Source organism: Lachancea thermotolerans (genome assembly GCF_000142805.1).
Source record: "Lachancea thermotolerans CBS 6340 chromosome G complete sequence".
In the NCBI taxonomy this organism is placed as follows: Eukaryota; Fungi; Ascomycota; class Saccharomycetes; order Saccharomycetales; family Saccharomycetaceae; genus Lachancea; species Lachancea thermotolerans.
Genome location: NC_013083.1, coordinates 292781 through 305639, shown reverse-complemented (window position 1 = coordinate 305639; position 12859 = coordinate 292781). Strand labels below are relative to the sequence as shown.

The 12859-nt window shown below is 48.8% G+C and overlaps 5 protein-coding genes across 5 annotated transcripts; 2 read left to right on the top strand and 3 right to left on the bottom strand.

Moving 5' to 3' along the window:
• Positions 1-243: 243 nt before the first annotated feature.
• On the bottom strand, positions 244-1398 carry ERG6 (sterol 24-C-methyltransferase; the record flags this gene model as incomplete). Its single annotated transcript, XM_002555155.1, has 1 exon — positions 244-1398. The coding sequence occupies one exon, from the start codon at positions 1396-1398 to the stop codon at positions 244-246; it is 1155 nt and encodes a 384-aa protein (XP_002555201.1).
• Positions 1399-3196: 1798 nt separating this feature from the next.
• Positions 3197-4906, top strand: KLTH0G03784g (KLTH0G03784p; the record flags this gene model as incomplete). Its single annotated transcript, XM_002555154.1, has 1 exon — positions 3197-4906. The coding sequence occupies one exon, from the start codon at positions 3197-3199 to the stop codon at positions 4904-4906; it is 1710 nt and encodes a 569-aa protein (XP_002555200.1).
• Positions 4907-5575: 669 nt separating this feature from the next.
• Positions 5576-7705, top strand: SIP1 (Sip1p; the record flags this gene model as incomplete). Its single annotated transcript, XM_002555153.1, has 1 exon — positions 5576-7705. The coding sequence occupies one exon, from the start codon at positions 5576-5578 to the stop codon at positions 7703-7705; it is 2130 nt and encodes a 709-aa protein (XP_002555199.1).
• Positions 7706-7759: 54 nt separating this feature from the next.
• On the bottom strand, positions 7760-9655 carry GIS4 (Gis4p; the record flags this gene model as incomplete). Its single annotated transcript, XM_002555152.1, has 1 exon — positions 7760-9655. The coding sequence occupies one exon, from the start codon at positions 9653-9655 to the stop codon at positions 7760-7762; it is 1896 nt and encodes a 631-aa protein (XP_002555198.1).
• A 553-nt stretch (positions 9656-10208) lies between these two features.
• Positions 10209-12782, bottom strand: ARO80 (Aro80p; the record flags this gene model as incomplete). The annotated part of the gene is made up of 1 exon (XM_002555151.1): positions 10209-12782. The coding sequence occupies one exon, from the start codon at positions 12780-12782 to the stop codon at positions 10209-10211; it is 2574 nt and encodes an 857-aa protein (XP_002555197.1).
• Positions 12783-12859: the final 77 nt, after the last annotated feature.

Below are 12859 nucleotides of genomic sequence, written 5' to 3'. Positions count from 1 at the left end.
AGAATCGAGTCCAGCGGAGTTCGAGTTTAACTAAATTTTTTCTTTTAGGGCTGTCACCAGGCTGAAAAACTGTGGGCTGCAAGCCAAGAGGCGTAATCTTGGCAGCAATGAATGACGAGAGCCCCACGGGATGCACCGGCTCTGCCTCTTCAAGGTCAAGTTTTTGTAGGCGAATATATACAGATGGCAGGGCGTGAGGCCGGAGCCAAATTACTTCGGGTTACTGCGTGAGGAGATTGCAGGTTATTTCTTGGACTTGTCCTTGGACTTACTCTCAGACTGGTCCTCTGGCTTTCTGGCGACGAAGAGCATCATAGGGGTGAAAAGCTTTTCTCTGCCACCGGCGACCAGGCCGACAGCGGCCTCCTCAAGAGCGAGAGTGACGTCGCGGGAACCCTTTGGCGCGACACCGACCTTCTCCATGACAGTGACCATCGTGGTAGTGAACTTACGGCCAATGAAGGAGGTACGGAAGAAGGTGGCAAGGTCGCTCAAGGTCTGCACGTACTTCCACTCACCGGTAAGCGGGTAGTACCATGGGACCTCATCGTCCGAGTCGGCAAGGTCCTGGTCGTGAAGGATCTCGAAACCGACATTGTTCAGAGCGTCACGCGCGACCTGCGCGGGGTACATCTTGGGGATACCGTCGCCGAGTTCGATCTCGTAGGCGATCTTACGGTGTTCGGGGTTGTTCTCGTCGTACTTGTCGGTCATGACCCACTCGTACACAGCAAACACTCCGCCGGGCTTCAAGACCTTGTAGATCTCGCTGTACACGCCCTCAAGCTTAGGAGCGTGGCAGGTGGCTTCGATGGCGTACACCTTGTCGAAAGTGGATGGCTCGAACTGCATGTTCATGAAGTCGCCCTTGACAAAGTCTAGCTGGTCCGCGAGGTTGAACTTTTTCGCGTAGTGCTTAGCCTTAGCGATCTGGTAGTCGTTGTTGTTGAGACCGATGATGTTCGCACCTGTGAAGCGAGCGATCTCGCGCGCAGGCCCGCCTACACCGCAGCCGACGTCCAGAACAAGGTCTCCGGCCTTGATCCCGGCCTTGTACGCAAGGTAGTGCTCGTGACGGGCAACACTGGCCGTGAAGCTCTCTCCTTTGTAAAAGCGGCTGAAGTGGAATGAAGACCCCCAGCCGTACTCGTAGAAATCTGTCACCACGTTGTAGTACGAGTGCGTGGCCTCGTTGTAGTCGTCGAGACGACGCTGCTCGGCCTCTTTGTCTGTCTTACCGTCCCAGTGGCGCAGGTACTTGGTCACAGCTTCCTTCTGTGCCTCTCTGTTCTTGGACAACAGCGCTTTCAGCCCTGTCTTCGAGCCGACGTCGTCACCGTGCAGTTCTTTGGCGAAGGTGGCCTGTCTGTTTCTAAGTTCTTGAGCTTCGTCGGACATTGTCGCTTTGTGTTATAAATCAGCCTCGGACACAAAGTGCGCAGGTCCAATTGAGATGGTTGCTGTAGATTAAAGCCTGCTTTTTATACACTAGCATCGTTCAAAGCTTTTTTTCGAGGCGGCCCACTATTTTTGTTAGTTTTCCACGGAACGACTAAACGAAACAATCTGGCGGTTGATAAACGAGGGTGTATACTGTGCAAACAAACCCGTGCAAAGCACTTAGTAGAACAGTTGGCAATGCACTATCGTGATCGGGGCAGTATAATGCGCGGAAGCCGGCTGCGCTGAGGGAACAGCACTGCGCGCACGTCCAGCATATGCGCAGTGGCGAAGCACCAAGCAGCATCTGACTGATTCCCTAGTGGCGGATGAGCACTGGCCGCCGGCACGTTGATGGGTGGTACGCGGCAGTGCGCAGCAGGGTCTGGCACCCTGTGCGCGTTGTGATCTCGAGGCACCGATCTCCAGCTTATGTAATGGGTATACGGTCACGTGACCCAGTTCCTCTGGCTCTCCCCGGACTCGTCCTAGGCGCAGAGCGTTCTCGCTCAATTGCCATTTGCTGAGCTGTGCATGGGCTGCTTGCTTTAATGGCTTGTGCTTGTTCCATTGGTGGTTTCGGATGCCCATTATAGCGCGGGCGATGGCGGCAAAGCGCGAGGAAGAAGGCTGGCGCCGCGATGGGGAGGAAGCAGCGCTAGGAGTTGTATGTCACCTGCTAATGTAGCGCTTTCGGATGATTTAAAATGGCAATGATCAGCTTGTCAGCCTCGTCGCCGTGGCTTTGTATGCTAAAACTCCGTGACAGAAGCCAAAGGGAGTGTCAGAGCCAGAATTAATTTTCCCCATATTCTCCAGGAGCGCGCATGGAAAGACAGGCTGAAAAAAAGGTGGTAAAGAGAAAGCGATGAGACTACAAAAACAAGATTTCCTCGAGGCAGGGAAGTCCCAGTCTGAAAGGCGTTCCTTCGAGGCCGCGTAGAGCCCCTTCGGCTCACGTGACATATTTGCACGTGACCGTATTGTTTATGGATCACGTGCCCGAGGCCTCCGCCTGTTTTCCAAGCTAGGCAGCGCGTTCCACCGAAGCGCGTCGGCCCACTCTCTATTGCCCATCCAGAGGCTGTTTCCTGGCGTTTATTCAAGAGCCAATGCCCACCTCTGTAGAGTTGCGTGGACTTCTGTTTCACCGCGGTACTTTCTGAGATGCCCTCATCACGTCACATGACCTATGCTACTGTTCACGTGATCTAGATATTTCGTCTGATGTGATACTTGGCAAGCGTGGGGCATCCCCTATCACGTGAATAACCCCTCGAATTTATAGATGTATATAACTTTTGACGATGTACGCAGCTCCCGAGTTAACTCACGGCCGTGAGATTTTCTAGAACTCATGCTTAGTGAGCGCATTGTGATGACTATTCGTTTGCCACCCGCTACCAACAACTCAACGCACCAGTAGATCACTCGCCGGACAGAACGCCAGCCTCCAGGATTTGGACAACTTGTGCGCAATAGAGACACCACAGAACCTAGTGTGTACAGCGCCTGGAACTGTGCTAGCCCACACCCCAAGACACAGACTTCGGCCGAAGAACTCCAGGACCGGATACGCCGGAAGCAGTTAGACTCCATTAGCGAGAGCCAAGAGATTAGCAGCAAAGGTAGCTCCAGAACCCACTATTTCGTCGCCAGCAACGACCACCCCAGCGGTAGCACCACCAGCAGCAACAGCTAAGACAGCAGTAGCTCCAAAATTACAATCACCACTGAACCTACACAACACTCCGCCATGTCTACCGTTAAACGCCAGCTGGAAGCTTCCACCCCACCCGCAGACCTTCCCAAGCGCAAGGGCTCCAAGCCAGGTCGCAAGCCGCTGGACACAGAGGCCAAGAACAAGCGCACAGCGCAGAACCGCGCCGCGCAGCGCGCGTTCCGCGAGCGGAAAGAGCGCAAAATGCGCGAGCTAGAAGAGCAGGTCGAGCGCCTGGAGAAAGTACGAGAGCAAAGTGAGATGGAGTCCGAGTTCCTGCGGTCCCAACTCCAGATGCTCATCGCAGAAATTCAGAAGTATCGCCCCCAACAGAGCTCGGATTCCCAGGTGCTCAAATACCTGGCGGAAGCCGAGGAGCGCTGCAAGGCCGCTCCAGTCGAAAAGAGAACTGGAAGAAATGCTGCTCGTTCTAGCATCAGCACTAGCAACAGAGACGACTCAGAAAACGCAAGCAGGAGCAGGAGCAGGAGCACAAGTCTATCGGAACACAACACACTTGATACTTCGCGGCCGCAAAGATATAGCGAGAACTCCAGCCCTGCCGACCAGGACGAAGCTGCTAAAATCAACGCCAACGTGCAGCGTAAAATGAACTTCACCTTTGAGTATCCCAAAGATATGCCGCCCGCCAACGGCGCTTTCCCCTCGCCATCTGGTAGCACTTCCACGACGTCAAACCACTCCTTTTCACACCGTCCGTTCTCTCAGCTGAGCAATACCCCCAGAACTTCTTCAGGCTCGCTAGATTTTCTGGGCGACAGCGCGTCCAACACCCAGAGTCTACCTAAGTTCCCAACCTCGGAATCAGGGAACGGTGACTTTGACTTCAACACCCACTTCGACGAGCAGGTCTCGGTCTTTTGTACTCAAATGAACGAGGTATGTGGCACTCGTGAGTGTCCTCTGCCCCAGGCCTTGCCACCTTCCACAGCTGCTTCTGTAACGCCTAGGCCCATATCTCCAATACAAGAGGAGCAACCAGAGCTGTCTAAACCCGCACAAGCCAAAATCCCAGCCGCAGACGCCTTCCTAAAGCAGGCGCAGCAACAGCAGCCTCCGAACGCGTGGGACTCTCCGCAATTCGGTCATTCCGGGTTTGGCATGGGAACCGAAGATCCCACTAACCGCTGGCTCTTCCCAGACTTCAGTAGCGGCAATATGAGCAGCACAGTACGAGCTCCCTCCGCCAAAATCGACTCGGTTCCTTTCATCGACACGTCGATGGCTTTCCCCACCGACCAGCCCGATGCCTTGTTACCACAAAACTCCGATGACGTCCTGAATCAGTTTTTCGAAGAAGACCCTATCGTGTCGCAACTCACCACTGAGGAAAGCAACTATGACCCTTTCAAGCCAGACCTGCAGCCTTCGGCTGACTCCGAAACTTCGAAGCATTCAGTCTCGTCCTGTTCAAACGATTCCGATCCCTCAAGGGCGGAGTCCAACGCCTCGACCGCTCTGACGGAACCCAATTACACAATAGACAAGACCAGCGTTCCATCCGCAGTTCTCGCGGCCGAGGATGCGGACGTGGTGCCGGCACGCGACGGCCTACTACTCAAGTGCTCTGAGATTTGGGATCGCATTACTGCTCATCCCAAGTACTCGGACATTGACATTGACGGGCTGTGTATGGAACTGCGTACCAAGGCTAAGTGCTCAGAAAAAGGTGTGGTGGTCAATTCAGATGATGTCCAGAGCGCCTTGGCGAAGCACATGTCATGATACCTACATGTGTCTCTCATCCTACGATAATTTTACGTTCAATTTCTTCCGCATTGAGCTTTGCACTCTCGATAATACACATTGTAATGTTTGGCACGAACTACGCGAGGTGAAAAAACTTCAAGGCTTGACGCGCGACTAGCCTTGAACCAAAGGCACGGAGTCTTAACTAAGGACTCGATAGGGCCGGCCTCTCCAGCTTAATAGAGCTTCTTTTATTTTTCTTCTTTTTTTTTCGGATTTTTGTATAAATGGAATGGATATTTGTGCTAATGTCTTCTTTCGTAGCTAAAGCAGAGTACGGCTCTGCTTGTGCATGTCGCTTGAACGAAGCTTATTATGACAAGCTTGTCCACACTTTAGGTTACCAACTGTGTCTTATTAATGCGGGGAAGTGATTTTTTCTCCAACAGGGGAAAAAAGTTAACTGTTGCTAATGCAAACCACTTTGGAGGGCACAGGACCCTTGTCAAAAGAACAGAATTGGACGCTTAAGAACTTAGATCGTGATTCGATATCCAATTGCTTGGCTGGTGAAGTTGAACCAAAACCGTATTTCTCCTTATTTTGACGGTTTCCGCAAAGAAAGCAAGGAAAACTTGTCTAGCAAGAAGCCACCGCAGACTCGAGAGCTGCAACCATTACTCAAGCTCAAATTTGAACAGTGCGATGGGAAATAATCCCTCTACTGCTAACATGCAGAATAAAAGGGTAAGCCAGCTGGCCCAGGAGCCCAGGGGGCGCCAAGACTCAATTACGTCACAGCTGTTCCCAAGCAGGACATCGGGACGCAACCCGGAGTCCAAAGTAGGTTGGAAAAGCCGGGTCCTCCATGGAAATAGACCAAGTGCTTCCCCAGCGTCCACGCCGCCGGTTCAGTCGCCCTTCCGCAAAAATTACACATTGGAAGTCACGACTGAGTCAGCGCCTTACAACCTCAAGAAGAGCATATCTGGAAACCCAGCACCACCGATGTGCACTACTACGCATGCTAGTGCGGATGAGTCGTCGTCGTCATCTCTCAGAGACCACCTTGCGGAACTTTCGTTGCAGAACTCAGAAAGCCAACCCAACCGAAAGACCAGCCCTGGGCTGGGGCCGGCGCCGGCGCCGGCGCCAGTATTACGCAGCCCTGGACCTTCAACCCCTGTGGTGAAGTACACCAAGCACGATGCTATTTCAGATCAAATTTCTAGTATCACTTCGCTAAAAAAAATGCTAGTTGAGGGGCGCGTGGGCGATAACATCCATCCACCGCCTACCTCGATTGACATTCCAAGGAGGCCAAGCGCCGCGCTTTCAGATGCCTACTTCTCCGATGACGGGGATGACGAAGAATCGCTCTTGCAAGGCACAAACGACGTTGTTATCAATAATTCAGTGCTTGAAAATGCTATGAAGAGAAAACGAGGCACGAAGAAAAATAAAGGCGTTGGAGCCTCCTCTGAATCACACGAGCATATTTCTTACCCCGGTTTGAAGAAGCTGAAACCTTTAGAACACGGTGGAGACAAAAGGGACCTCCCTCACTTCCGTGCAATGCATCCCAGACCTTCAGAAGACAACGTTGGGCCAGATTCGGCAGCAATACCAAGGCTTATAACGGATAGCCTAAATCGTATCGATTCCTTCGAAAAGGGGACTGTTGAGCACTACGAGGGCGCTAACGAAAGCGGCTTTAGCTCCCAAAACTTGACTTCATCGGACATGCGCGATTCCGATGACGCAGACGAAGACAGAGGCCCGGGAACGCATGTTATATTGAATTGGAAAGACAACATTGTTGATCCGAAGACCTGCAAAATGTCCATTGTGAGTAAGGATATTTCGTCGACATTGAATCCCCACAAAAAATTTAGTAAAATACCAATGGTGTTTGATATGGAACGGAACTGCTGGACAGCTCACGACCTATACCTACCTTCGGGTGTTTACAAATTTCAATTCTTGATTAATGGTGAGCTACGTCATTCGGACTACCTACCCACAGCTACTGACTCCTTCGGAAACTGTGTGAACTGGTTCGAAGTTGTTGAAGGGCATGACAGTATTGAACCTTCAAGAGATGTAATTTCCTCTGAGGACGTCAAATTATCGAAAGATCAAATCGCTGTTGAGCAACCTGCCCCAGAGAGACCCGCTTTGGGTTCAGACGGGTCTTCGTCGTCTAACTGGAAAGGTTCGTCGAGACATGTCGAGCGTTCTGGAACCCCGTTTTCAGATTATACCGGTCTCTGTAGCAGGTCAGAGCTAACAAAACCCGAGCTCCGTCACAATAACACTAGCAGTTATGATTTGCTAGCTCCAGTCCCGCGCCCAAAGTATGAATACACTGACGAAATCCCAGAGCTTTTCAAGGCTAATTTTGATGGATCGTTAGTACCGCCTCCCTATGAGGAGAGAGAGCTTACCAAAGATGGAAGTCAGAAGCCACCTAGCTTTTTACATCGCGTTCAAGACTGTAATCAGGACGTTTTATTCGCAGATTTACAACAAAACGGTCAGATCGATTCCCAAGCTGCTGAGGAGGCTTTCCTTCAGCAGTATCCAACGCCTGACCTGCCTGTGTACCTGGACTCATCTTTCCTTAATGCAGTTTTTAGCGGTTTTCAAGACAAAACCGATTCCAAAACTAGGGTCAACCACATTGTCCCTCACGTCAACCTAAATCATCTTTTAACGAGCAGCATCCGTGACGAAATAATAAGTGTTGGGTGCACAACAAGATATGAAGGAAAGTTTATTACGCAGATAATTTACACGCCGTGTTATTACAGCAATAAGGACGGGGCGCATTGAATTCGCCCGACACCCCTGAATATATGTACAATCTCTATTTGCAGCGTGTTTCTACTACATAAGCAAACAGTTTGGCTCATTCTTCTTCCTTTTAGTTAGTCTTTTTCTCTTGAATTTTTCAACCTTCTTTTTTAGGTATAGCGCCTCTTCATCAAAATTACTCAATGACTTAAGAACACTCGGCAGTGGAACACTTTTGGATCTCTCAACAGTACTTAGGGAGCCCAAAGTGAGAGTTTTTGTAAGGCCGCTTTTTACTGAAGATTTGGACCTGACTTTCATCAGGTTTCCCTCAACAGATTGGTAGCTATCTTCTAAAGTAGAATCATTTGGACTTAGTTTCCTGGAAGACGAGTCATGGTGGAATGCCCAATCACCGATACTTTTTATAGTTCTAATTGACCTATGCGCGGTCGACTTATTGGAGTTCGTGCGGGTCGCAGAATAAAGCGGGACTACCACTCCCTCACTGTTCTTATCATCATCATAGTAGTCATCCTCTTCACCCTGTTCGTGGTTGTGTTGCACTGAGCTATAAAAGGGCGACAAGGATGAATTATATGCGCCCGTGCTCAAGTATGAATTAGTGTTAGTCAAAGAGTGTGTTAGAGTTGGTTGAACCTTTAAAGTGTTCTCTGAAATAGTTGAATTTGAAGCAGTGGGCTGTGGAGATTTGCTAGGCTTGCTTGGGTAGTAGTCTTGTGCATCTGCAGCTACCTCTTCTGATATCATTACTAAGCTGTAAAACAGAATCTTTGGGAAGAACTTGTTCATCTCTAGAACGTCATGTAGCGCAAGAATCTGCAAGTTATTCATGGAAAATTTGTCATCGTATAAAAGCCAATCATCATTAACATGTGCGACGGTAGGATCGTTGTTTGATTGTCTTACCGCAGTGAATAGCTGGCGTGTGTCTGGTTGATGAACTAATATTGATTGCAGTACCAGCCTGAACCGACCAAATTTTTCCGAAATAGATATTGACGGGAAGATGGAAGTTAGCGAACTCGAACCCTGAGAGTATTCCGAGTCATAACTTAAGGATTTGAGCGAGTGGTCAACACTCGATAATTCTGATATGCTGTCATCTTCGATCATCAAAGACACAGAATCCTCATCTCTTGTAATTGTTTGAGTGAGCACTTCGCCGTCATATGACGAGACATCATCGCTACGGAGGGATACACCAGTCGAAGGTGTATCAATGGCCTCTTCGGTGCTTGCCATTTTTCTAACTTCTGGGTGGAGCCTCTGTTTTCCGAGCATCCCACGGTGCTCAAACTTCAACACAAGCTCGGTGCTTGCATCATCGCTTTCATCGGTAGAACTTGCACATTCTTGGTTGTCAACTATCAACAGTCTTGACGAACTGTTATGCGTTCGCAGCGGAACATCCTCTTGAACTACTTTTGAAAGGTGCACGCTAGCAGGCGATTCTGAGGAAATCGCGGCTGGTAGAGCAGGGTCGGCCTCCGTTTCCCCACTGATGATGCTATACTGATTATTAGAGTCTTGTCCCAAAATCTCGGTATCATCACGAGGTCTGCGACTTTTAGCACCAAACTCAAGAAAAGACTTGTCATTAAAGTTGCTGAGACTGTCACTTATTAAGTAGTGGTTTTCGTGGTTATAGCATCGGTCTTGCGTGAGCTTCTGAATTTGTATGAACTGTAGATCGTCAAGATTGAAATAGTCTCTCAGGAAATTCTCCAACAAGTTTGTGTTTTCGTGGATAGCGTCTGGAATTGACACAAGTAGCAGTTTCTTATTAAAAAGAACTGAATCCGACAAAAGCTGCTCGTTGAGAAATCTTCTCAGCAGTGCAAACTTCAGTTGGTTATTATTGAGCTCTTCAAAATTCCCATGCCTTAAATTGCAGAGGTACCAAGACCACAGTCCGTTCTCGTCATTATCGAAGTAATCGTCAACTTTGACGGAGCTTTCTAGCATCGAATTTGCCCTAAATCTTGTTCAACTTCGACTAAAGATTGTTTTTCGTTGCGGGACCCCGAACCACGACGAAACACTGAATGATGCCCAAGGAAAAGACCCTGCAGACCTGATGATAACCGGCAATTTTTCAGTTTCGACTTCTCGAACGACCTGCGCAAATCTTTGTCTGAGCTGCGCGAATACTTGAACTTTACGGTAAACACACAATAGAAAGGACCCGCGGAAAATTTTTTGAAGATTCTTGGGCTTCTCGATAACGACCTCTAGGCTTAAAAATCGCCTGTATTTAAAACTTTAAAGTTTCCTTGACGATAAGAAGCGATATGGACAATTTTGGTCACTTCAATATGAGTCGGATCTTGATTTTTTATTTTACTCCAGGCAGCGCGTTATTGAAAATACCGCAGCTTCAAAGTAAGGCCGGGTAACGTCACACGACAAACTGACGCTTGTATTACGATGGAACGAGCGCCTGGCGCGGGCACATAAGAGTTACGATTGGACTCTGGCGTATCGTACCAGTCTTCCATTGAGGACTTTCGAGATACTTTTATTGTTTCGGTAGGTGTTCGTAGCCCATAGCCTCGTTGTACAGGTTTTCAAACGTCATGTTCTTATCGTTATTGATGAACTGTTGCTCTAGCATCTCAGCCCACGGCTCGACGAAATCAAGCCCCACATCATCGCTCGTGCAGAACCAGTCCTCAAGTTCGCTCGGAAGATGAGATGGATGCGGGGTTTCCAAAAATGCGGGTATTGCAAAGTCCGTTGCCGCATAATTTTCCGCAGGCGTGGTGGGCATGCGTGCAGGTGCGTCAGTTGGGTTGTGCAGCGAATGCGAAGAGCTCCTTCGTAATTCGGAGTTTTGCGGCTCTGAATGTTGCTTTCGTTTCATCTCGGTGCATAAAAACATAAGAACAGTTGAGAAGCGCGAGCATAGATGGAGCTCATCGGGAGACGCTTCACGCAAAGTAATTGCAGCTTTTTGGATCATTTCTATAATCTCTTCGGCGGATATAACGCAGACAGCCAGTATTGTGGTGGCCCGAGGGTCAGACCCTAAGCCGCTTCCGGTTAACGTCATGTAGCACCTGACGACAAAGGCGACGGCACGGATAATCCTCGCGGCCCATCTTACTGGCATGTACTTCAAGGCCCGAAGTTTGTGTACTCTTATTGCAGAGTGAAGTACTTCTTTCGCTGCGTTGTACGCAAGCTCGACATATTTTGCGCTTTTTGTGAGTTCGTTGATATTTGGTTTCTTATCCTTCTCTGTCCCGGCTTCTATCTGCAAAGCGAGTGAGTAGATGTACAATTGGCAGTAAAAGTAATCGCTGATAAGGCTTTCGGAGTCAATTTTGCTGGGCGTATCGTAAGTCGCGTTCTTGTTCTCATCTCGTGTTGGCGGGCATTGGCCGCCAGCAAAAGGAACTAACAGGTGTTTGTAAGTATTGTGCCACCCTTTTATCATGGGTGCTAAAATGCCGAGTACAGCAAGCTTATGTTTATGATCGATCAAAGTAAGCTTCGTATCTTTATAATATATTGCTTCATAGCCAATTGACATGATTCTTAAAAGTTCAACCTTGGCTCGTTGCCTGGGGGTAAAAAGTAGCTTGTCAGCTGCACTTAGTTTTGACTTTTCATGCGTTCCAAGGTTGCTAAGGTCGCGGTACGCATCGCTATCTTCATTGTGAAAAAAAGCATATTCATCTATCAAAAACTCTTTCTCATTGTCGCAAAAGCCTACGCTCTTTCCCTCAACACTATCGCGCTGTTGTGTGTAACTTTTCCACCTTCTCTTACTGTCTTCATTACGGAATATCTCTTCTATGCAAGCACTACTGAGACCAGAGTCTCCATCGTGGCCATTAAGTGATACTTCTGCAAGAGACTGCGAGAGAATGCTTCTTTGATTCATATTCATAGCGGTTTGAGTCTCTGTAATATGTAACGCCGTGAATATTTTAGGGCTGTTGTTCATGAAGCCCATGTCTTGCGCTAACCGGACCGCAGTTCCAGTCAGCATCCATGCCATCCGGTCACTACGCCTCATTGCACCCATCCCAGTTAGGCTCGTGTTGTCGGACCGTTTTGCTTCACTATGATAATCTCTCCGGGATATGTCACTTAAAGACGTATCGTTAGCATAGTCTGTCCAGTGCCAGTGGATTGCTCTTGGGTTCCATTCTGTAAATAACAAAAATGCCAGTATAGTGCCCACAGAACGAGTGCTTGCTTCAGCCCAAACACTTTGGGAAATTAGTCTCTGGCAATAAATCCATAACCTATCATGAACCTCGATATTACGCGAGCTTCGTTCTCCTTCGCTAACTTTGTGTTCTGCGAAGTTGTGATATCTGGCTGAGATTGTCAGTATGGCACAGAGTAGAATCGGGTATCTTTTAAGCTCCTGTGAGCATCGAAGCTGAAATGGAATGTAGGGGAAGAATGGATGCATGTTGAGAAAGAAAAGGTCTATTAAACGCGTAGCTTCTTTTTCTGTAAGAAGTTTGTGGCCCCCAATGTATTCAACGTCCCCAAGGTCGTACAGCGAGCCAGGTTTCCAATCACTTAACTTTTCAATTAATTTACCGGGTGTGGCAAGACTTGCCCTTTTGCTACCTGAGGCGTGTTGATTTGGACTTTCTTCGCGGTGATAAGTTTTCTCACGGATTGTTTTATCTTGCCTTTCATAAGAAGGTATACGGCTTCTTGAGTCTTCCTTCGCTGCAGAGCCCGCGGCCTTGGCCAAAAACTCGAGCGCATTGTGCATGCTATTGAGCTCAGGTGTAAGACTGCCTTCTTTAATCGAAGTTGTATCTTTCAGTGTTGCAACTGGGATGTACTTGTCTTCAGCCTCGAAACGCGCTGTGGCATTGACATCAGTGTTTCCATCTACAGTCCATTCAATTCGCTTTCTTCCTCCACGCTTACTATTCTCCAAAAATACGCACTCCTTGCGCTCTCTTTTACACCGAACGCATGGAGGGTCGCGCGGACTGTCAGGAGGGCCCAAGTCGCACCTAGTTTTGCGCGACCTGCAATTTAGACAGGCCTTGTACCCTCTTCTATACTTTTGGCTCGAAACCTCTAGATCATTACCAGTTGCCAAACGTTTCATGAGGAGAATCCGTAGAGGTTGCAAAGAAAGTAACACGCTGACCAACGTACAGAGACTCTATACAACTTACAATTTCG